General features: G+C 37.4%; 1 protein-coding gene across 1 annotated transcript in view; it reads left to right on the plus strand.

Annotated features, from left to right (window-relative positions):
• Positions 1 to 23,943, plus strand: part of CNTNAP5 (contactin associated protein family member 5) — a 293,099-nt gene that overhangs the window by 66,893 nt on the left and 202,263 nt on the right. The window contains exons 3-4 of the mRNA XM_084523263.1: positions 7,171 to 7,281; positions 13,810 to 14,003. Coding sequence (XP_084379389.1) covers positions 7,171 to 7,281; positions 13,810 to 14,003 — 305 coding nt within the window. The remainder of the gene's footprint in view (positions 1 to 7,170; positions 7,282 to 13,809; positions 14,004 to 23,943) is intronic.

Genomic DNA, 23,943 nt, shown 5'->3' on the forward strand with positions numbered 1-23,943 from the left:
TGTCTTTAAAACAAAGCATGCCACTAAATGGGTAATGCTAAGAAGAGTTTTATTGAGCCTATAAATACCAGTGAATCTTTTCAGCGTCAAATCCCAGTACAGAGACAATTTACAGTTGCAATCAAAATGATGCACACAATTTAACTTCAGCACCATCTGTATCTCTGCTGGTATTTTAATAATGAATAAAATTATATCTTGGCAACAAAAGTCACACTTAAATAAAATACCTTTAAATTCTAAGTAAGACCTCCAAGAGGAAGCTACAAGGCCTCTTATTTACCCTGAAATCTCCTTCATGTAACGTAAAATAAATATAAACATATTTAAATAGCAAGCTGTGGACAAAAGGCCTGCATGATTTTGTGAAGCACTTGTTAAACTACCTCTGAACCTTGGGGATTCTGGTTTGTTGCAAACAAGGGTTTGCACAGCTGGTGACAAGCACTCCTGCCCTTGCTGCAGGACTTGGGCCTGGTTTGACAGAGACCTCTAAGCCAGGTCTAATCCAGGAGCTCTCTGCTGTTGTGGCAGTCCCTGTGTACTTGGGGAGAAGCACCTACTGTAGGCAGTTATCTTTTCTTGAAAAGCCTTTTATTACCTTGGGATGATGCAGGAGGCATGCCACTTATCTGCTTCTGAATTCCTTCAGACTCTATTATGAGGCCTACCCACACCAGTTTGTGGGATAAAATTCTCTTCCTTCTTCTGCAATTCATATATTTTGCAAAGAGCAGCATTCTTTTCTCTGTAATAGCTTGTGTGCTTGTGTACCCTTTCTTCAGCTGCACTAGCACAATGCTAGCTCTGGCTGCTACTGTCTTGCACTATTTCCTACTATTTCATAATACTTGTGGTTACTGCAATATAGACCGGAGTCTTTCTTTGGCTTCTCAAGGACTTTCCATTTATTGGTGTAGGTATCATTGGTGTAAGTATGGTACTTATCATACCAATAAGAGACTAGCAGTATAAGATGTAGAAGTAACACAAGCTTCACAGTCGAAGATTTTCTGCACATTTGTCTCAGGATACAGCATTACTAAAACCAGTTCAAATCTGAACTATGGGAAATCCATGGAGCCCAAGGACTGGTGATCTTTCCCTGATTGTGTCCTCTTCATCAAAGCTTTCATTAAGGAAATGTTAGTGACCTTTCTGGATGTCCTTCACGAGTGGAAATCAATGTGTTTTGTCCCACTGACTCTTCAAGCAGCACACCAAGATTGTTAACCCATCGAAGTCATGGCTGGTGACAACCCTGTGTGTGCTCAGAGACTGATCCCCCTCAAAAGAGGGTGATAGAAACGTTAGTGTGATGCCCTCTAATCAGAAATCTAAATTCCAAGTAGTTTCTTAAAGCTTGAGATAGCATTTAGCTGCAGCAAGTTATAAACTAGATCATGTCATACTCACTAACGCTTACATAAAATGTACTGGAAGAATTAGTGAAGTTGTGCTTTCTAGTTTCTGTGCAAAACCAATTTTGACAAAATACTAGGTGCCTTTCAGAAGCGTATGAAGTCCTGTCTCTCCAGGATTTGGATACATTTCTCTAAATTATTTTTTTCATAATTGTCACAGGTGTCAAAGGCCTTCACAAAATATAGAATCTCAAATATTTGGGCAGAAGGCCTTTTCTGAAGTTCACTATTTTATGGATTGTTGGGTAAAGTTGATATTATCTGGCATGTCTCGCAGAAGCCCAAAAGTTTTAGTGTCTAAATTCTAATTGGATGTGTTTAAAAACTGAACTAATGTTTATGTTGTTGTCTTAAAGTAAATGTTTTTGGCAAAATTATAATATATGGGGAAAAGGGGGAGAGAAGACTTCTGTGTTTTTACTTGGAGGGAAATTAAAGCTGTAAGACAGGAATCAAGAACAATAAACCAAACAACTTTGTAATAGGTTGTTGAGTTTCTCTTTTTGTTGCTGTTGTTAATTTATCATCATTTTTAAAATTCAAAAGTGAGAAAAACAAAGTCAATGAATATAAATATTTTTATTCCTTTCAGAAGTAAGATTGCCGAGGACAGCTCTAATGATATGCATGACATTGTAAATGCTATGCATAATTGCCTGTTTCTCAGAACTCAGCATAGTCGAGGTCAACATACATTTCTCAAATGCAAGTCAACATCTGTATCACTATGTGATTTGCATGAAGAACATGGTTTATAGGTACAATTAGCTGCTTTTTTTTTTTTTTTTTTGGTAATTATCTGGTTGGCAAGGAATTGTAGAAAAAAACAACTGGACAGTAAATGAATTTCTTTCTCCAGATGTTTTAAGTGATTATGTAGTGTGGAATGATTTTTGTTAAAGCCAATGTTTTCCATAAAAATGTAATGTGATTGACTCAGAGAAAAAAGTTGTTATTTTTCTGACGAATTGCCAAAGCTTCTGCTTTGTAAAGTGGAGCCAGAAAGTAGAATCCTGGGAGAAACTGGAATGAAGGCCTGTTTCCCTCATACCAAATGAGGGAGACAATATCTCTTAAAATGTGTGTGGTGGGAATCAGCATATATTGGCTTTGCTATTGGTTTTGATATAGGTCATCTCTGACCTTGTATACGCACAGAATACTTGACCTGTCTTTTCTGCATCATCAGAAAAACAAAACATTGTAATATGTTTGTCATCTTGGGGTATGCGTTATTTTGGCTTTTCATGGAAATAGGGCTGAAGGTATGACCCTCACTCTGTGTGCACATCCCACCTTTTGAAACCCATAGCCTATTTCATCCAAGTTTTATAAAGAGATCTCACATCTGTTATTTCCATCTGTTATTTAATGTCTGATAAGGGATACACCAGAGCTGCCCTGCATACGACCTGAATTGTTGACTGATGCATTCTAAGCACTTTACTGTTCTTTGAAATTTCATTTGGTGTGTAAAATCTGCGCTACATCCTGAATTGTATGTCTTATGTGTAGAGCTGTTATGTGCAACCTCTGATGTTGCGTGATTATCTTTGAGGGAAGAGCAGAAGAGTGACCTTGCATCTTGTCAGAGTATCCACTCAAGAATCAGCTTCACTTGGAGGCTGTTCTTGCTTGCAATCTGAAGTCAATCAATTGTTATTCTCTTATCTGTAGGGAGTCAGTCTGTATTTGTTCTAGTTCTCTTTGAACAATCTTCAAATTGTTAATGCTTTTCCTATATCCTAAAGCCTTAAAATTACATGTTTTATAGTTAGTTATGGACTTGGAGAAAAAATCTTCCCCGTAGTGTCTTTTTCTAGAGACATCCTTTTGAGGATTCCAGAATTTAGTATGAAAATGTCATTGTAGCAGAGATCCATGTGAGTATGTCTGCAAACTGGAGCGACAGATAAAATAAATGAAGGTAAAGCACCTGGTAGTTAGATGAGCTAATTGTCACTTCCTGTGCTGGGTCCCACAGAGATCCTGGGGAACACCCTGAATACATTTCTCTGAAATGGGTTACACTTGCTGTAGCACTGAGACAGCTGGTGCCCCATAGGTATCCAACGATACCTTTAGGTAATAGTGAGAACCCACAGAGACTATTGCTGTGACTCTGGTCATGGACAACTGGTGGATCACAGGCTGATATGCTGAGTTGTTGTAGTCCTTAGGCAACTGCAGCGAACTGAAGTGAGCCAGCAGTCTAGACATTATTTAAATTGAAATTTCTCCTTTACGTTCAACCTCTATTTTCAAGTGGTACTGAATACTTCTTATGACAATGACTGAATATCTACAACTAGAGAAAATTAGCTCATATGTGATAGGTAATGCAATTTTAATATTTATGTGGTGGCATTTTGAAATGTAAATATGGTTTATTTGGTGCTAGCTGTAGTTTCATTGGTGTTGTTTCAAATCAGATTATCCTCTTCAGCTGAAGTACTTCTCAGAGACATTTCAGTCTCTGAACTTACATGAAGTATACCAGCAAATTCTTGCTGATTTAGCCTGTGAACTCTATGCGTGGTATCTTCCTAGAGCATAGTTTAGCTTAAAGGATGCTTGATATTTTTTAATGCATAATAATTGGTCATATCTCCGCTTAAAAGTTCTAAGAAATATATTCATGACACTCAGTTCTGCCTCGGATACCCAAGCACAGAAAAATCTGGCAAAGAAACTTTCTCAGAGGGTGACCAAGAGGAGACCAACACTGTTATCACCTGGAGGAGACTCTCCTACTGTTGGTCTCACACAATTTTTTCTGGACAGTTATGCAGCGTAGAAACTATTCCTTCTATCCCTCTTGAAAGCACTGAACTGATGTCATTACTACCTTAATGTAGACCTGTCACTGGGACCTTGAACTTCCTTTGAAGAGGTTCCCAACCCCTTCGCCGGATTTTATAGAATGCAGAAGACTGGGCGAGTACGGTGCCCTGATATATTTGCCATTTGACATCTTTTTTTAAATCACTGTTTAGGTCACAAGTGACACTGAATTTAACAGGCTTATTTTAATTTGCAGATTTTCAAGTCCAGACGGAATAATTATGGTCTGACCTCTTGTGTACCAAGGGGCACTGCACTCCACACACATTTCCGCGTTGCAGTCAGTTCTCTTTGAGACTTAAAGGCTGTAAGTGATAAGGAATCTGCTCAGGAACTCAGTTTTCTGTTTTGTTGGTTAATTATCCTCATGGTCAAAACACCAGTGGCATGCTTGTCCTTAATTTGTCTAATTCATGGATCTCGTTAGGCATTTTTGCTGATGGTAACCTAACAGATTGAAAGGATTTCATATTTGAGATTCCTTTTTGAGGTCCATCAGTCAATACCCTGTTATGAATTATATTTCTTACACTGCTTTTGATGTAGAGCTGTTTTGAATTCAGATATGAGTACTAAATAAATACTTTTAGAACTAAATGTATATTTTCACCCTTCTCAATTACAGTGTTTTAATAAAATGTATCAGGTATGTTTAATTTGATGCTTTCTGGATAAATGTGCTAGATAAAATCTCTCTCTGCCATTCTTTAACTCCTCATGGGCTGAATTTCTCATCATCCCTTTCACTGATTTGCATTAAATCCTTATCAGACAACCTGGCTTATGTTTCCTTAGGCTACTTTCTCTGCCAATTTATATGTAGTCCATTGTTCACGTTCCTCTGTTTGGAGGCTTTCCAGTATTACAGGGCTTATTTAAATTCTAAACTGGTGATTCAAATGTTTTAATCCAGTTTCTGGGCCAATAATTAAGTCTGTATTTATAGTTTTCCACTTGTGTCATCTCCTCTTATTTGTTAATCCATCAGAATATTACTTTTGTACGCATTTAGAAGACTAATATATCATTCTGCTCTTTCAGAATATCAAATGGATTTATGTTTAATATTGTTTACATTCCATCATGATGATCATTTCTGCAATGTAATTATCAGTATAAAAATCCATAGTGGGAAATCTACTGCATTGAAGGGGTTCCTTCTCTATGTCTTGAACTCTTTGGGCCATGTGCTGTATGTTCTTTTAGCATTCTTCACCAATAATTTGTACTTCCCAACCATTTCTTTGGAGTTGCAAAGATCAGCTTCTTCTTTTTTTCCCAGTCATGTAATACTTGCTTTATTTCTACTTTTTTTTTTTTTTTTCCTGAACAGCCTATTCTTTTTTTTTTTCTTTTAAACCTCTCATAAACCTCTCATAACTGTATGTAAATGCAGAACTGAGCTAAGTTTCCCACTATTGTTTACATAAAATTTCCACCTACTTTTACTCTATAATTCTTTTTATTCAGGGGAAATTCTCCACTTTAAAAATTCAGTTACATATTTAAATTACAAACCAAACATATTTGCATGTAAAGAGAAATTTGTCTGCTTAAGGAATTTCCAATAGCAGGTTAGCCCACATCTGAGTCTTTTTGCAGTTACTAAGGTAGACCTTGATTTTACTTCCATGAGTGGGGTGATGAAGGAGTGGTCCCTGCTGGAGGGGTGTTGGAGGCCACTTGTTCTTTCAGTTGGGTGGAAGTCTGTTGATGTAGTGGAAGTTTTTCACCTCTCAGCCCAGAGTGCACAGGGATGCTGAAGGTAGCCAACAGTGTTGCTTTCCTGTTGATCAGACAAGCAGATAACTTCTTACAATGTGGAGGATTTTGGTTACAAAACTCTCTGGCTGTTTTGCAGAAAGACAAGTAATAGCTTAGTTGTAATCTGGATCTTTATGGGAAAGGTATCATCCAATTTTGGATGAGTCTACATTTACTGCCAGAACTGGAAAGTCGTTGCTGCTTTTATTCCTTGCTTTTTGTAACCCTGAAGTATTAATGCATCTCTTCCCCCACCACTTGCAAATTGCATATTTACTATGAGTGTGAGAGCACACTGGTGTCTAAGATCTGGCTAACCTGCAGGACTTTTCCAGTAATTAGATCTCCCTCCATGGGAGATTTAATTAAAAATGAGCCGTGGGTTTATTGTTTTAATTGTTATTCCCTATTGAAATCCTGCACCATAGTCTTTAATGTGTATGTGACAGCATTGTAATGTGAAAACTCACTTTGCCTAATTGCATTCTTCTTCAAATGTTATGAGCCCAAAAAATCATTCGGAGTGTTAGTCTAGGCTACTTGAAGTTCTCCTCAGATGAGGATTTCAAAATGGGGGAAAAAACATTGCAGACTACTTATTTGACCTAACAAGCTAATTTGGAACATACTTTTACATGTTGCACAAGGCCAGGTGGCATATCCCTTATGTGTTGCTTACACACAGAAGTAAGAAGTTGTAACTCCTACTTTAGGTACCTGTTCCACTGAGAAACATTTTATTGAACACAACACCTGAGGTGTTACATAAAGTCTGATATAGCATTACTATGTTCTTCTAGTGGCTTTTGCAACAGGAGGTTTTATCTTCTTTAAGGGTAGGGTATATCATAAAATTGCTTTGTCTGGAAGAAAGACATTTTCAAGATTTTAGCTGTTAACAACAGCTTCTGTCTGGTTGCAGTCCCATCAGACTGTTGTTCTGGGAGGTAAATTTCAGAGTTGATGACGTATTGATGATGACGATTACATACTTTGTTCTGAGGGATTTCATGCAAATTTCTTCTTCTCCAGTCTCTGTCTACTAAGTAGATGCAAACACCACCTTGAGCTAGTAGAAGTTTACATATTTTTTGCTCATGTGATGACCTCTCTATGTATTGTTTTTTGCTCTTTTTAGATAATTGTGATGATGCGTTGGTATCTACTTTACCTTCATCAGCCTTTACCAGTTCCTCTGAGTTCTTCAGTACTCACAGTCCCAGCTTTGCAAAGCTCAACAGGCGAGATGGTAAGGTTTCAGTGGAAAATGACTAAAATATTTTTAATCACAGTTATAAAGAATAACTTTTTATGCTGTTTGTATGCAGTGCGTTCAGAGCCAAGTTGAGTAGAGCTGTTAATTTATGCTTTTTTTGAGAGCTTTATTTAGGAGCAATTCATTCCTGTTATTGTTGAAAACTTCTATTGAATTTGAAGCTCTCCTCTTGTAGAAACATCCTATAGGAAGTTCAGGTAGTTATTTTTCTTTTGAATAATTTTCCCCATAATTTTTAGAGCTTGAAGGTCATTAGACTTGAGACTCCATTCTAAAATGTAGTTGTTTATTAAAGGTAGTAGCAACTAGATATACACGTACATGTTCTAGTAGAATCCAATGATTACACAACTTAACAGAAATAATAAAAATAAATGAAAAAAAAAATTGCAGACGTTTGCAACAAGGATTGCCCTGATAATGTGTTGACACATGAAGTGAAACTATTAGAATCAAATTTTATATTGGGGGGAAAAAAAGGCAATATTTAGGATATCTTTAGGTATTTTGTTATAAATCTGGGTTGCGGCTCTCATCTTATTCCAAAGTTAGAGCCTCAAAAAGAGGAAAGCTGTGTCTTATGGCATTACATATGATTTTCATTCTTAGAAACACTAAAAAGTATACTACTAGTTAAGAGACTTTAATTGAAATTTAAATGAGAATTTTCCTACTTGAACATATTCTATGAATTGTCTGTCTAACATTACTGTTTGAGAAACCTAATAAGGCACTAATGATAAGGAGTTGTGATGTCATTAGAGAAGTGTTAGATGGGAGTTACTATCTCAAACCACTGAACTAGAGTTCCTCAGCAAGTAAAAGGTGATGTGATAGCTTCTTGACATATAGAAAGTTGGAAACATTGAGCATGATATGAGTTTGCTTTGCCTTTGTCTTTAGCCACTAGCTGAGATACTGGGTAAACATACCTACATGATTTTGAAAATGGCTTAAATGACTAATTTTATCTACAGAAAAGAAGATTCAAAGTCAATACTATTGCAAGCTCTGGGTGTACTGAATTTTAAAGTTATATTAATGATATCTAAAGTAAATTTACAGTGATAATAAGGGTAGAAAATGAAATAGGTCTTATTCAGGTGTGCTAAGGTTGCTCTACCATGTAGTGGGGCTGTAATTTATTCTAGTCCTTTAGGTATGCATTATCACATCAGTAAGGTCCTATCTGTTCTTTGGCACAAATCATGGGAAGGGAAAGACAGAGAATGTTGAAACTGAGCCCTAAGCAGGGAATTAGTTTCAGGTGTTCAAGCAACTTCTATTTCATGTTTTGAAGTTTTAGGTGATAACTGAGGAGCTAAACATAACAAAAGGAGCTAAACTCTGAATTCTACGTTGCTTAATTCTCTTGTTGCACAGACTCTTGTAGAAACATGCAGATAGATGTAGTACCAGCAGTATTCACATGGATACTTCATCTTGATTTGGAGAAGGAAGTGGTGGTAGATAGTGGCTGAAATAACTTTCTTTGGCTTGTACTTGAATACATACAACAGACATCTTTGGAGGAAATAATATCTGCTAACGAAGACTATGCCATGAATTTCTAATAGTGTTGGAATGTTTTGATGAGCTTGTTTAGTTTCATTTGTAATTGATAAAACATTGCAAGTAACAGTGCTTCAAGGCAAAAAGCCAGATATATTTGTTAATATAAATATGAAAGCAACAGGTGAAGATGAATTTATAAAATACAGTCCAGACCTACATCAATAGAAAGTTTTAATTCATCAAGTTGATTTAGTAGCAGGTAACTAATAGGCTATTTAAAGAAAGACTTGCAGGAGAGAAGTGTGCCATTTAGCAAACAAACATCAGCAAAGACCTAAGCAAAGCTTTACATGAACAGCTGAAAGTGCTCAATTAAAGTGCTAATATATCTGACCTGGTAACAGTAAAGCAGTTAGTATAATTCAGATGAATATGATTCTGGGGTGTGAAATATATTATCCATGAGAGGGATTAATCAACTTTTTTGTTTACAGTAAATAAATAATGAAAAAGAATAAGAAAATTGCTACAATGCGACTGTATCAACAGGGCTTTTTCGACTCCCTATTAGTTCTCAGCCTGAATAGTCAGTATAGGTAATTATGTATGGGAATATAAAACATACATAATGTCAAAAGGAATTTGTCGTATGGCTGGGAACTGTTTGATCTGGGCATTAAAGTAAAGCTGTGCAGCAGGGATGCGCTTAGCATCAGCAGGAAGTCCAGGAGTTTGTAGCACAATATAAAGCCAGTTAAGCTGTTTGTAAGGCACTGTAGGATGGAAATGAACGTTTCCTTTTGCTTCATATTAATAAGCTATAAATAAGTATGGGCATCTTGAGCAGTCCTGTGGAACATCAAGGAGCATTGATTGCATAGCACTGGGCTTAAGTGCAGTTTTTGGAACAATTATGGCAAAATGTACAAATGATTTGAAAAAAGTATTTGATCATATTTCTTGGAGTCATTTGGGTCTCCAACTGAGAAACCGTATGATCTTCTTTCTCGTATTTCTAGCATTATGATTTGTTGCCATGGAGAATATGAGCAATATATGTTCCTGTGGCACTGTTTCTCCACTAGGACATTCTCTTCTCACCATGTTGAAGCTCTCCCTTGCAATGACCCATAGGCAATGTGAAACATGGTACCTTTGAGGAATGATCATGTAGCCTTTTTGCAATGAGCAGAAGGAATAGGAATCTGGCTGGCAGAATGGGGAAATGCTATTGCCCCTCAGACATGATGTTGTGAGGTACAAAACTTATTGACTTTGATTACATTTTGTCTCTTGCTCCTTTGAGAGAGGGAATGTGGCATCTTCATACATCAGCACTTTCCAGGTTACCTAAAAAACAAAAGTCCTGATCCAGTGGCTGTAATCTGTGCCATGTTTTGTCTATTCTGTGATTATACCGCACTATTAATGATGGAATTATGATACTCTTCAATTTCCTTATACCCAACTGCAGAAAATCAGTTATACTAGTATCTGTTTGGATGCTCAGTAGCATTGTCTTTGGCAGCCATTGCTGTTGTTGCCTTAATGTTATACGTTCTTGTTTTAGGCCTGCCCTGATGAATGTTCACCAGGGTGAACATCACCAGTAGGTAGAGGGGTCAAGAGCCATAAAATGTTTGCTACACTGTGGACATGCTTTTTTGTTACTTTCCAAAAAATCTATGGAGAAAGGGAAAGTGTGAGTTTTGGGGTGTTCCCTACTGCTCCTCTCCCAAGGGAATGTACGTATTGCTGCTCTTCTGTAAAATCAGGGTCCATAGCCTGAAATGTCTCTTGCAAGTCTGACTTCCGGACTGCTGGACCAATGAAACCTGCAGAGATGATGCTAAGAACAGGTGTCATTGCTGCATTTTGCAACGCTCTCATCTAAAGAATGACATTTCCTACAGACAGATATGCTCATCTGAAGTGAAATGCAGTTCAGAGATGCTGTTATAGTCTGTAATTTGAGAGCTTGAGCTCACTGCAGATCTCCCAAATTTCCATTCATCGTGTATCATTCTTTTGACTTGCTTCCAAAATATAAACCTGTTGTACCATGCTCAGACTAGAAAACAGCAATGTATAATAAAGCAAAATACCTCTGTGGAAAGCATATTACCTTACTGCCTCTCATAGCAGTAGGAGGGAGAAAGTACAAACAACATAGAGTAGACGGTGGATATGATGTTTAACTTAGTACTGGAAATTACCTGTGGTAATGAGCTTAATTTAAGAACTTACATAGAAACTAAAATAGAGAAAGCAAAGATAAAATTTCTTTCTCTTTTTCTCTTCTTCTTTTTTTTCTCTTTTTTCTCGTTTTTTCTTTTTTTCTGTCTTCTGTCTTCTGTCTTCTTTCTTCTTTTTCTTCTGTCTTCTGTCTTCTGTCTTCTGTCTTCTGTCTTCTGTCTTCTGTCTTCTGTCTTCTGTCTTCTGTCTTCTGTCTTCTGTCTTCTGTCTTCTGTCTTCTGTCTTCTGTCTTCTGTCTTCTGTCTTCTGTCTTCTTTCTTCTTTCTTCTTTCTTCTTTCTTCTTTCTTCTTTCTTCTTTCTTCTTTCTTCTTTCTTCTTTCTTCTTTCTTCTTTTCTTTTTTTTTCCTTTTTTTTTTTTTTTTTAATGGAAAACTCACCTAATGACTTATGAGCTATGTTCCACCATCTAGTTGTTGCTGTTTGTTGTAGAAAGACTGATTAAAGAGACAATGCAGGAAAGAGGAACATGCCTACATTTCTCTTAAGAGTCGCTGCAAATGCTTTTTGAATAAGCTCTTGAGAGTGGTGAAGGTAACAGCTTTGTGCCACAAACCTGCCAGAACTTCTCCACTAAATATCAATGCTCTGATGGTTCCTGGAAGAAGCAACAGAGCAGCAGCTTTGTTTCAGAGTCTATTTCAGATATGAGATGTTATAGTACAAAAGGTTTCCTTCCCATGTACATTAGTCGGAATTCCTTACAGAATGGATATGCAACTTCTTTTTGAACATCAATGTATAGTTTGAACCTTTCAAAAAAGGGGGGTGGGGGGGGAGGTTTGAGGGAACTGTATTAAGAATTCTGGTGTGCGGGCTTCTTTAAGTTGTGTGTCTGTACAGAGTTAAGAGAGCAGTCAGATGCGAGGTGAGCAATGAACTTCCTAATATTCTAGTTAGGTCTTTTTCATGGTATGCTCATAGTCAAGGATGCAGTATTTAAGGCAGGTAAAACAATCACGATGGCAATGAAGACTTCTGTTATATCTGAAAGAAGTAAAATAAAGCATGGTGCTAGCAAGCAGTTTGGTTGCAAACTATTTTCCCTGGAACATTTTGGTAGAGAAGTGAAGATTGAGTCATCCAGTACATAGGGACTGGGGATGATACTCAGTTCCACCTGTGGAATAAACATACTTCTTTTTCAGGAATTGGGACTAAATCCTACTTTAATGAGCTGTAATAATGAAAATTGTAACATCTTTTCTTAGATAAAATAATTTCAGTTGTGAGGTGGCAAATCCAATGTGGTCCAGGAAAATCAAGAAAATTTTAAAAGGGCAAAGTTATTGAAATAGAGGTTTTTGATATCAACCATTAATATGCTATTCAAGGAGCAGCTTTGAAACAGATCAGTTAATAAGATTAAAATATTAAGGTAAGCCCAGCTATTTCTAACTGAAGTTTATTGATGCTTTTTCTTTAGAAATGTATATTTGGAATCATTCTTCTAGTTTACGTGCAGAATTGTTAATGCTTTATTCTCAACTCAATATTTCCCCTTTCCCAATGGAATTCTGTTCAGTACAATTGGACAAAAAAAAAAAAAAAAAAAAGCTTTTGTAAGCTTTGCTAATAATGGTAAAACAAACAAGATGATAGGTTTCAGAGGCAACAACAGCCTGAAAATTTACTGCTTTGGTTACTTTGGAATAAATGACTTCTCTGTTCTTCATAGCTGCATTGTTCACTTATTTGTGAGGCTGGAGTGAATGCTCAACATATACAGAGAATAAATGTGTGAAAGCAAAAACATGGTAAAAGAAAATAAATGCAGACTATAATGATATAAGAGTATGCTAGAGAACATGAGATAATGTATTGCAATCTGAAAGGGTTCCCCTTTTTAACCATAAGCGCACACATTTACTGTTGGGAGTGAAGTGCTGTAATTCAAGCAGTGGTTGCAGTTCCATGTTTCATTGGCTTGACATTATCATGTTCCCGTTTAACCAGTAGAAGAGTGTGAGGGACAGTAGATCTGCTCATGTACTTGTAAAGAATTAACATGAGTTACAAACTTACTGGCTTACATCTAATCATAAAATCTCCATTCCTGAATGGAGAAGTGGGTGATGGAATTTGATAACTTGCAACTCATTGTCCTTGTATTTTATCTTAAAAGAACAATCCACATCTTCACATGTTCACTTAACAAGCATCTTTTGTGAAGAAGAGATCGCTTTTCAGTGTGAAGTTAATTCATTTTAGTTGTTCAGTCTATAGGTCTGTAGCTTTACAATGTATTATCGAAGTGCATTTACAACCTTTAATTAAACCATTTTTTTCGAACACTTAATACAGCAAAAATCAAGATAACTAAAATTTTCTCTCATCTTTCAAAAATTAGCCAAAAAGAAAATGTCAAAGCAAATTAGAACTTAGAAATCAGTATTCCCAGATTTGCTGGAGCATGTGAGGAGGGAACAGGTACAATATTTCTGTCAGTGAAATGTGCCAGCATCCTCACTAACACTTGTCCAGTTGATGATGAATAGGTTTTCTAAAAACTCTTAAAGTCAGAATTCCTTATGAGCATTAGGTCAATTAAGAAAATTGTAAGGAAGCACACTAGGTAACATATTTCCTAACACAAAAATTTAAACAAACAGCTTTACGTTTAGGAATTAGACTCCTCTGTGGTAACCTGAATTGATAACATGTTTCTTTCTCATGTATAATTCCTTGTGTTGTCATCATTATCTACATCATTTTTATCCTATCTCTTACAGGAGCTGGTGGCTGGTCCCCACTGTACTCCAATGAGCAGCAGTGGCTCCAGGTTGATTTAGGAGACAGAGTGGAGATTGTTGCAGTGGCTACCCAGGGCAGGTATGGGAGCTCCGACTGGGTAACCAGCTATACGCTGATGTTCAGTGACACTGGCCGCAACTGGAAACAGTACCGACAAGACGACACTGTCTGGGTAGGTTTGAACTGCGGATGCCTTTGGCTCCAGATCTTTCTGGCTCAGGCTCGGCATGGGATTTGGAGAAGCAGCTTCAGCTTTATGTTGGAGGAGTAGTGTAGTGATGAGAGAAGCAGAGCTGAGTGTAACTGAGCTACAGGGTGTTTTGATCTGAACTGATTGCATTGCTGACTGCAACACGTGTTTAGGCCCTCAGAACTACATTGTTTCCTCAAACTATGAGGATATGAAGAGCACTTGAAATGACCTGCACACTTCTATGCCTTTGATTCAGGCACGCCAGGGTAAATGGGGCTAATCTCATACATACTTTCTCTTGCAAGTATGGAAATTAACTCTATTTTATGCACACTTGCTGGTCAGAACAAGGGAGCACACGCTGGGGGAGGTGGGTGGTAAATTGCTCCTCAGCTGGAGAAGGCTGGGGCTGCAGTGTGACTAGTGGACTGATTTAGCAGACAAGCTCAAGACTTTTCCTAAAATTTTAATGTAGGCCTGATGCTTAATGAATGTGTTGCAGGTTCAGTGTGTGGCCATGCCAGGTGCACTTGGTAGGACTGTATGAAGTAACAATGCCACCTCAGGTGTGGACAGAGAAGTTCTAAATATCATATGGAAAGTGTGAATTGTTAGTACATTGTTAATGAATGGTAGCATCCTCTGGTTTTGAGGATCAAGAGCCTTGGTAGTGTGGCAGTATGTCATGGTAAATCAAGTATATTCTTCATGAACATAAAAGAGAACATTGTAAGAGTAGACTTCTGTTTTTGTCTTAAATTTTTCTTTGGTGAAGAACTTGCTTAAGTACTGTGTCACAAAAGGAGACTTTATTTCCAGAATATAATTATGAGTTAGAAGTGTTGTGGCTGCAGCAGGAAGAAAACAGAAGGGATGTGGTGTTTTTTTGTTTGGTTGGTTTTTTGTTGTGTTTTTTTTTTTTTTTTTTTTTTTTGTGCATGTTCTATGCACTGGGAACACATGTACAGGATGGTTAATTTCTGTGGTTTAAAAATCCATTGTGTTGCCACCGTCTTTGTTTTATCGTAGTTTGATTTAGGGAAGGCAAGTGAAATCCTTCTTCCTTTAGAAAGGCAACTTTGGCCCAAAGATGGTCATAAAGTTGTCAAGTGTGGCTCTGCTTCATCTGTCACTTTAAAGTTATATTATGCTAGCTTCACTCCAGATGTGTATACTTTTTTTTTAAAAAAAAAATATATTTTAAAATGGTGGAATTTCATTCAGAACTGAATATAGTTATCATTTAATCTGATGTTGGACTTCTACCCTTGGGACTCTGAATTCTAGAACATAGATATTTTTTGTAGACTCAGTGTCATCAAATGCTTCCTTCTTTGATAATATTATGTGACATCTTAACATTTTTTATTAATCTTAAATTTAATTGTTGACTACATGTCCAACTTTTCAGTCTGTCTCCTTTTTCGAAACCCTTGAACTTTTATTTTATTTTTGAAATTTTTCCTCTTAAAAGGAAACTTGAAAAGACAACACATAAAACTTACCCTAGCAAATCTTCATGCCCTACAGATCCAATTTTGTGAGTTTCTGATCTGGCACCAAATATTGCACACAAGAATAAGAATAAGCCCAGCAGACATTTAACAGTGAATCAGGATTTATGAAGAACCTGAACTCTCTTGTTTTATTAAATGATCAGGTATGAAGGTGATTCAGGACAGACCCTGACACAAGTTCTAAAGTTTGTTTTTTTCTGGTGGGATAATTTTAATATATTTTTCTAATGGAAACCACTATAAGCTATAGAGGATATTTATTTTTGTACATAGTTAAAGAAAAATGAAATGGAGTTTGGATGAGGAAAAGTAACAGGGGGGAAGGATTTGGATATTCTTCCCTGCATGTCAGTTTCTATAAGTCACACTGACCATGGTTGCCAAAAATATAATTCAAATCAAGAAGAAGAATTTGCTTGAAGTCCCCAGACAAAGGGCTTGAAGGGATTGTTGGGATGCATGGCCAGACTTTGTTGGAAGGATCTGATGATAAAAATCCAAAGTGGGCTGACTTGACATTTCATTAGTCTGTGCAGTCCACCTAAACTGGCAAGTCTCATTAACACCTAAGAACTTGTATGCCTGCCCATGGAATTAATGAAGATCAAGTTACTTTTGTACACTTTTTATTCTATCTTAAGGGAAAGTTGGTTCTTCTCTCTTTTTTTCCTGGCACTTCTGGATTTGTTTCATTAAATGAAAATAGATCTTGAGAGCCACTGAGGAAAGGCAAAGATGCTTTCAGAAGTATGTAAAGAGTTATGATTTCAACTTATATAGCATTTCTGTTTTATTGGCAATAATCCTTTCCATAGGCTTTTTAGTGACAAGGAAGATAAAATACACTGTCCAGACTTACTTGAAGATTTTTCTATAAAAGACCCCTGGATGAAATGAGGACAAGCGCCATTGTGTACTTGTCCTAAACATCTGGGCTGTTAAATAGCTTTAAGGGAAGTTCTGCATTGCTCACACCCCAGACAGAAGCATAGCCCTTGACTTAAGGGAGGTCAGTAGAGAGGATCGTTTTACAAGTATAGAAAATTGGCGCCCTCAGGTAGTCTCCAGCAGTGTCACAAGATAGGCCGTTTCAGCAATAGCAATCTATATCCCATTGCTTGTGGAGGCCGGGGTGATCGGTCACAGCAGGATTCAAGGTGGGAGTCTCCTATGTCAGTGCTGATCAAGGTTACCTGTCATTCACAGGGAGAGGATGGGGGTTAAAATCTAGGTTATTTTGAAAATAAGGCCCTTCAGAAATCTCTGGCTGTTGGGTGGGAAAGGCATTCCCTCCCTGCTGGCCTCTGCCAGCTTTAACTCTGGAACTTTTTTTTTCATGTCCATAGGACAACAATTTGTCTGTGTCTCTCAGGGCTTCAAGCTTTTTAACATTTCCTTTCGAAACCTTTGTGTGTAGCGAAAAGGGCTAGAAATCTACCTGGGTGTGTTGTTTTTTGTTTTGTTTCAAAAAGCTGTGCTGTTCCAAGCTTAAGAGGTGGTAAACACTGTGACTCATGGCTCAGAAGGGGCTGTGAAACCTAAATCATTATTGCCTGGAGCTCCTCAGATGGAGTCTGCTATATCAATATAAAATATTGATATACATTGGACCTGTTAAGGTCCTTGATAGAGCTTCCACTTTTCATAGCTGGAAGTTTGTGTTTTGATGTGTGACTGTTACTGGCTGCCTCACCAGCTGCTCATTGGTGACAACTAATCTGTCATTTATGGCTGTTGGAAGGGAGGATTATGTGGAAGGGACCTAGGTAGCCTGGTAAACTGGTAAAAAGAAGGTGTAAAAAGTACACGCTTCCATGGGTTTCCAGGCAAGTATTTGATTTCAAGTAGAAATCTAAACTTTCACATTTTTTTTCAATTCACCTGCATTTCAGTGAAGGGAAACTATCTTGTGATGTTGTCTCCACTATGTATGTTAAAAATGGCAGGAACCCTTAACCTATATTCAGCCTAGGTTGGCTTGGAACTCCAATTTCTACCAGCCCATCTGTGTGACCCAGAGACAAAGTTGGGGGGGTATTCCCAGCTGGCTATGCCATAGAGCTCTGGGAGGAGGATTTACTGGCCTTTTCACCTGTTTCACATCTTGTGGGCCATCATCCAAATTTGGTGGAGATATCAGGAAGGCAGTAGTACCTTTCAAAATCCCCGAGTAAATCTGTCCCTGGATTAAACTTTTCATTATCATGTCTTCACAAATGTCAGACATTCTATATTGTAAACAGTGCTTCCAAGTTGTTTTCAGCCATCTGGGTACAGGTGGACACATATGTCCACCAAGTGGCATATGTGTCCTTCAATGCATCTGAGACCTGGATACATAAGTTCTTTATTGGGTGGCTGATAAGATGGATGTTTGCACACGACTTTCTATGACCACATCACTAGTAAAAATCACTTTCTCTTTATAGAGATTACAAGGCTTATTATCCTTCTCTCAGGGCATGCATACAGTTTCCATCAACTTCACTGTTAATGAGAGCACTGCATAGACAGATCGCAAGGAGAATGAGAAAACCTCTTACATTTTCACTCAGGCTGTGTTTATGATGTTAGTAAATTCTGCAGCTGGAGTTGAAGACAAGACAGATTAGCCATTTAAAACCAATTTTCCAACCCCATTTGTATTTAAATAATCTTGTTACAAAAGGACTGTGTGGTTCAGAGCAAACTAGGCTTATAATTATATTTTCAATATGGATAAATCAGCTGTGTGTGGACACACTAGCTATTGATTGGAAGACATAAAACATAAATCTTATGGCTTGTAACAAGAAAATGATTTTCTAGTGTTTTTAAGTGTTGAATAATTCAGAATTTACATTACCTGCATACGCAGCACAGCTTGAGTCAGTCAAAATTGTGTATATTAGTGGGACAAAAGTGTGGGCTGTGATACAATGCTATTTCATTTTAGATAGCAATTTTTATGCCATCTATAGGGAGAAATACTTTACAAAGCTGAAAAACACAATTATGCAGGAAGACACAAAAGAAAGGGGAGGAAGGATGCATAGAATTATGTAGCAAAAGGAGAAAAGGGAAGTTCTTCAAAGTTTTTGAAAAGTTAAGGAATTGGAGATGAAGGGAGACTGCACTGACAGTGGTAGAGCACATTCTTGTATTAGAACCACAAAAACGTGTGAAAAGGCAAAAAAGTGGAAAATGGTATAGATAACAAGGAGATAGTTCATACTCTGTGCAAATGCTTGCACACATGAAGCACAAGTTTGGAGCTCACTGTTTATTGGTAAAGCTCTTCCACTGTTTAATGCATATGGAAGGGTGAAGATGACTTCAGGTAGAAGGGCAACAGCAAGTCCTAAACCCAAATCTGGATGACAAGATAGGAAGTGTTGGACAATGACACTTGGGTCACAAATGGTACAGAGTAGAGCTTCCCCCAGGGAGAAGTGTCACAAAATCAGTCCCACCTCCTGCAGGTGCAATGTGAGGACTGGAGAGTTGGCAGGAAGCTGCGGATGGTTTAGGAATGTATGCAGCTCTCAGAGAAGCAGGGAATGTCTTCAGTAGAGGTGGTAAAGATCCCTTGCATCCTTTTTCCTCAGGAAAAACCTTGCTTGCATGTGTGAGCTTTTGCTGAACCAGAGGCTTTTCTAATGAAATCTAGAGGAGGGTCATTCTTAATTGGCTTATAAATTTACTGGAGTGCTGTAAACTTTCCCATTTCCACTCTAGCTGGATAATGATTGTGGAACTGTTTTGGTGAGTTAATTATCGTGAACATAGTTAGAATATTAATCTTCTTGTCAGATTTATAGTTGTGCTAATTTATTCTAAAGCATCTTTTAGCTCCAAGTCCTAATGCCCTCCAAGCAAGACCAAAATTCTACCTGTAGTAAAGACAGGTCCTGTATTGTTTGCTTAGATGAGAGAATGAGTTTATTTGCCTTGTTATAATGCTTCCACCTGTCCTAGTATTCAGATATATTTAATCTCCTCTATGCACAGTAATTATTGCCAGGCAAATAGGTATTAAAAGAGTATCTGTGGATTATTTTCTTTTCCATCACCTTTTGCTCTCAGGAATGAAGGGAAAAAAAAAAAAAACAAAAAAAACAAAAAAACAATTGCTACTTTCAAGTAGGAACGAAGGAACCAATTGCAGGGAGGCAAGGCTCTTTAGAGCTTTCATCGCTTTTCCTGTAGGAGCCATGTTATTACAGCTTTTGAAGAGGCAACCGTTAGCCATTTGTTGTATTTAGAACTGCTCTGATTTAAGACTATCTGATTCTGAGATGCTGTTTGGATGTTACTAATTTGCTTCTAATTCTGGTTTGGTTTACTGAGCTGGCTGCAAACCTGGCCTCCTGAGTATGTTCTCAGGAAATCTGTCTGTCTTGATACTGCCAGGGCAGTCCTCCTGTTGGGAAAATAATTCACCGTGTTAATATATCTGCTTTTGTTAAGTGCGCTCAGTATGGATTTATGCCTGAATAAAATACGTATACACAGATTACAAAGTACACTTTAGTGTTGAGATACTCAAATTATCCTTGAACTGACTGAATTTTGCATGAATTCTGAGACATTGCAATATGCTTTTATAATTTCGTAACTGTAAAGTGATATCAAGATGGAGTCTAGAGAATTCAATGCTTATATCATGATGTCCATCAATAATGTCTTCAGTATTTCTGTGCTTGGTATCTGGAATCATTTTATCCTTACCCAAGAAACTGCAAGAAATGTGACTATGTGAAGTCACTGCTGTTGTCACTGACTTCCTAATCATGTTCCTTCGCACATTGCCTAAAATTTACATTTTCTGTAATTATTTAGCTTGGGGATGCTGTGAAATGTCCCTAGATTTCCAATTTCTACATCCCATATTTTCTGCATGACCTGGTCTCTCCGATGCTTCATTATCTCAGGGATTATGAGGTGTGACTCTAGTGCTGGCTCTAAGAGATTAGAGTGTGGAGAGAGGGGTGTGCGTGGCTCCAGTTGTTGAAGGCTGGTCCTAAAACATTCACATCTTCCAAAGATCACCTGCAGATTTGTCTGCCATAGCCACAAAGCTATTGTTTTCCCCTCCAGGGTTCCACTAAAAGAATTAAAGTTAGCGGCAGCGTGCTAAGGTAGACATGTGGTAAACAGTGGACGTTTCCGCTCAGATGAAGGCTTTTGGCCACATCAGTAGATCAAGTTTCATTGTTGTTTGCAAATCATATTCTATGGTATGTGAAGCTATAAAAAGGTGCCTTTACAAATTATAAATAAATATGGAACAAAGAGTGCTTCAATCCATTTATAGTTTCACCTCTGGTGAGCAAATGACCATTTGCAAATGGACTAAAATGAGAAAGCAGCATAAAGCAAAGAACAAACAGTAAAACTGTTTTGCTAAAGGAAAATGCATCATTAATTTGTTCGTAGCAAACAATTTACAAAGATTAGCCAAATAAAAACGTCCCAGGGATAAGCACTAAAGCTGATCCACCCACAGCTGAAAGCCATTCTGAAACAATAATAGTTGGATTGACTGTGGTGCTGTGCAGAGAAGTTACCTGACTCCTCAAATTGCTTCCAGAGCCAGTCTGCATGTGTATATTTTGAACCAAGAAAAAGCCTTTACAGAATGCAATATGCAAATATTTTTCTCCAACAATGTTCCCAATGAAGCCTATGCTAATTTCCATGGTCCTTCTGGGTCATATTAATCAGGATTGAGTGGCTTCTGGGGTTGGTAATGAGATCTGGAGGTTTTATCATTATAAAAAGCCTGTTTAATCCAAATGGAATGATTCTAAGGCAAAAAGCTCACTTATATTTTGTACTGCTGAGTGTTCTGGTAGCAGCCAGATGATGGTGAAATGCACGAGAAGAACTTGACATCCTTCAGAGTTCGTGCATAGTCCTGGTGGGAAGATAGTGGGAGCTTTGAGGGGTTTTGTTCATGGAGTACCTTTGTTTGAAAGGAAAGCTCCTGAAAATAGCATGACTAGTCAGTACTGGTTGTGCTTCCAGGGCGTGTCTCTTGATGATTCCTTTGCAGTTGTTTGGTACCTTTCAGGAAAATTTAGAATGGGTCTAGGTGTCCTAACATTCACTTAACTTGCAAACTCTTAGCTAATGAGTAGTCTTACTGTACATTACTGTACATAAAATGAATTGTCCTGCTGCTGAAAATTGTGTCACTTCTACTGATTCTCTCTATTACATTAATTGTAATAATTAACTAGTTCATCAGCTCCTCTTGTTGGACTTGGATTGTTCAGGTCTTTAGTAATTGTTATAGCAATTTATCTATTTTGCTCTGAAGCCTTTCTAAACTTTGGTTTATTCCTGTAGCAAGAAGCTCAGAAACAGAAGTTTTGCTTGTGGTTGATGGAAATAATGTGTAATAATAAGAAGCAAGCTATAAATGAGCCATTGCAAACCACTCTAGGACTATGATTTTTTTAAGATACTAAGCCTTGTGACAGACTATTGGCTAAGCAAAGCAATGTAGTATCATATAGGTATCAAATTTACTGATAAGATGCGCTAATAAAGCGGTGAGCACCTTGGAAGGAGGAGAAAGAGAATTACCATGATATCTGAAATAGAGTTGAGACAAGAAGAGTAAGATGGGAGATGATGTAAGAATCTGTAGTTATGGCCAAAGCTTCAATACCTGCAGTGGGTATAAATAAAGACCTGTTTCATTACATCTGTACATACATTAGTAAACCTGTCTGTATTTCTTTGTAATGTAACCATTAAACTTTTCAATAGGCATCTCACACTTTTGGGGAGTCACATTTATCTGTTCAGCAGCTGTCGGCTTATGTTTCTGGAGTTTGTAATCAGAGATTAAACAAAGTGTGAGCAAACCAAGACAGAGTAATCTTTAAGTAGCATTACTTGAACTTTGAACCTTCAGGGAATAATATTCATGAGTTTGGGGAGCAAATACAGTCCTTGAAATACTATAAAAGTTACGTGTGTGTGTGTGTGTGTATATATATATATATATATATATATATCCATCCCTTTACAGCTTCAAGGAGAAATGAGATTTGGCTCAGAAATAAAACATAGCAAAGCAGTTTTGTTCAGGGAACACTTAATGTAAGTCACTTGTTTTTAATCTAAATATGCAGACTCCCACATTGGTGATCAGAATGGACAAGCCTTCTCTGCAGACAATTCTTCCTTTCCTGAGACAAGGTTTGATAAGCTCTGGAGAATTTGTGTGGAAAGACCAGCTTCCTTTGAGAACTGAGCCTAAATGTGAAATATACACCAAAATAATGATTTCACTTACAACAACTTACATTCGGAAACTAGATGTATCAGTTTATAATATGCTTCATAGTTGTCTCAGGAGGGTCACTGTCCTGATTGGAAGTCAAACAAGCATCCAAACTTGCACCAGTTCATTTAAGAAAGTTGATCCAAAAGAACTATATACCTTCAGCTTGAGAACTATTTTGCAGACAAAAGCAATTCTGGCAAAGCATTGTAATTCTATATAATCCAATAAATCCCCACAAATCTGAGGTTCAGGTCCTGTGGGATGGCACTGGGGCAAAAGCTGGTTTTGGCTGATGCTTTCAGATCTTTTCTTTGGGTGATGTTGGGGGATAATATCAATGTATTGAGATTGCAGGGTGGGATTTCTGTAGCAGCATCAAAAGAAAACTTCAATCTAACTCTGGATCAAGGTTTTCTAACTCTACTCTCATGTTGTCACCAGGAGACTGCTAAATGTCTAAAGTGAGTGTCCTATATTCTCCATGTCAGACCCCAGCCTGTGTTTTCCTGATAGTCTTAGGGCACAGATGTTCATTCTGTACTGTACTGCTTGTCCATAGTTATTCATCTCTCCTTGTCAAGTCGTTCAGACTCAAGAGCATTTGGATATTATATATTGGATATTATATCAGTCATATAATGTACACAGTGAACAGAATATTTTCATTATCGGTGTCCATTAATAATAATACATACAAGTTGTATGTATGTCACTATGCTTGGAAAATGCTTCTTGGAGCTTTTCTGTTTGGACCTCAGTTAAAAAATATATATATAGAGAGAGAAAAAAAGTGCTCACTGGAAATCTTTCTTTGGTTTGTTACTCAGTAAATAAATACAGATCAATTTTAGTCAGGAAAACCAATATCAAGATCTGTCCTCTTGATATTGAAGGATATATCTTTTGGATGTTTTTTTCTTGCATCAACTGGTTCTTCAGGGAAGAGATCTGCTCTCCAAGTAAGAAGACACACTTCAGTGGGTTGGGTTTGTTTGTTTGTTTCTTCAGTAAAGCAGTCTCTAGGGGGAAAAAACATTCTTTAGAAATTTAAGAAAAAATTCCACCTCATGGCTTTCAAGCTATTTTGCAATGGAATCATTGTTCAAGCATCTGTCATTAT

The sequence above is a fragment of the Aythya ferina genome, assembly GCF_964211825.1.
Source record: "Aythya ferina genome assembly, chromosome: 6".
NCBI lineage: Eukaryota > Metazoa > Chordata > Aves > Anseriformes > Anatidae > Aythya > Aythya ferina.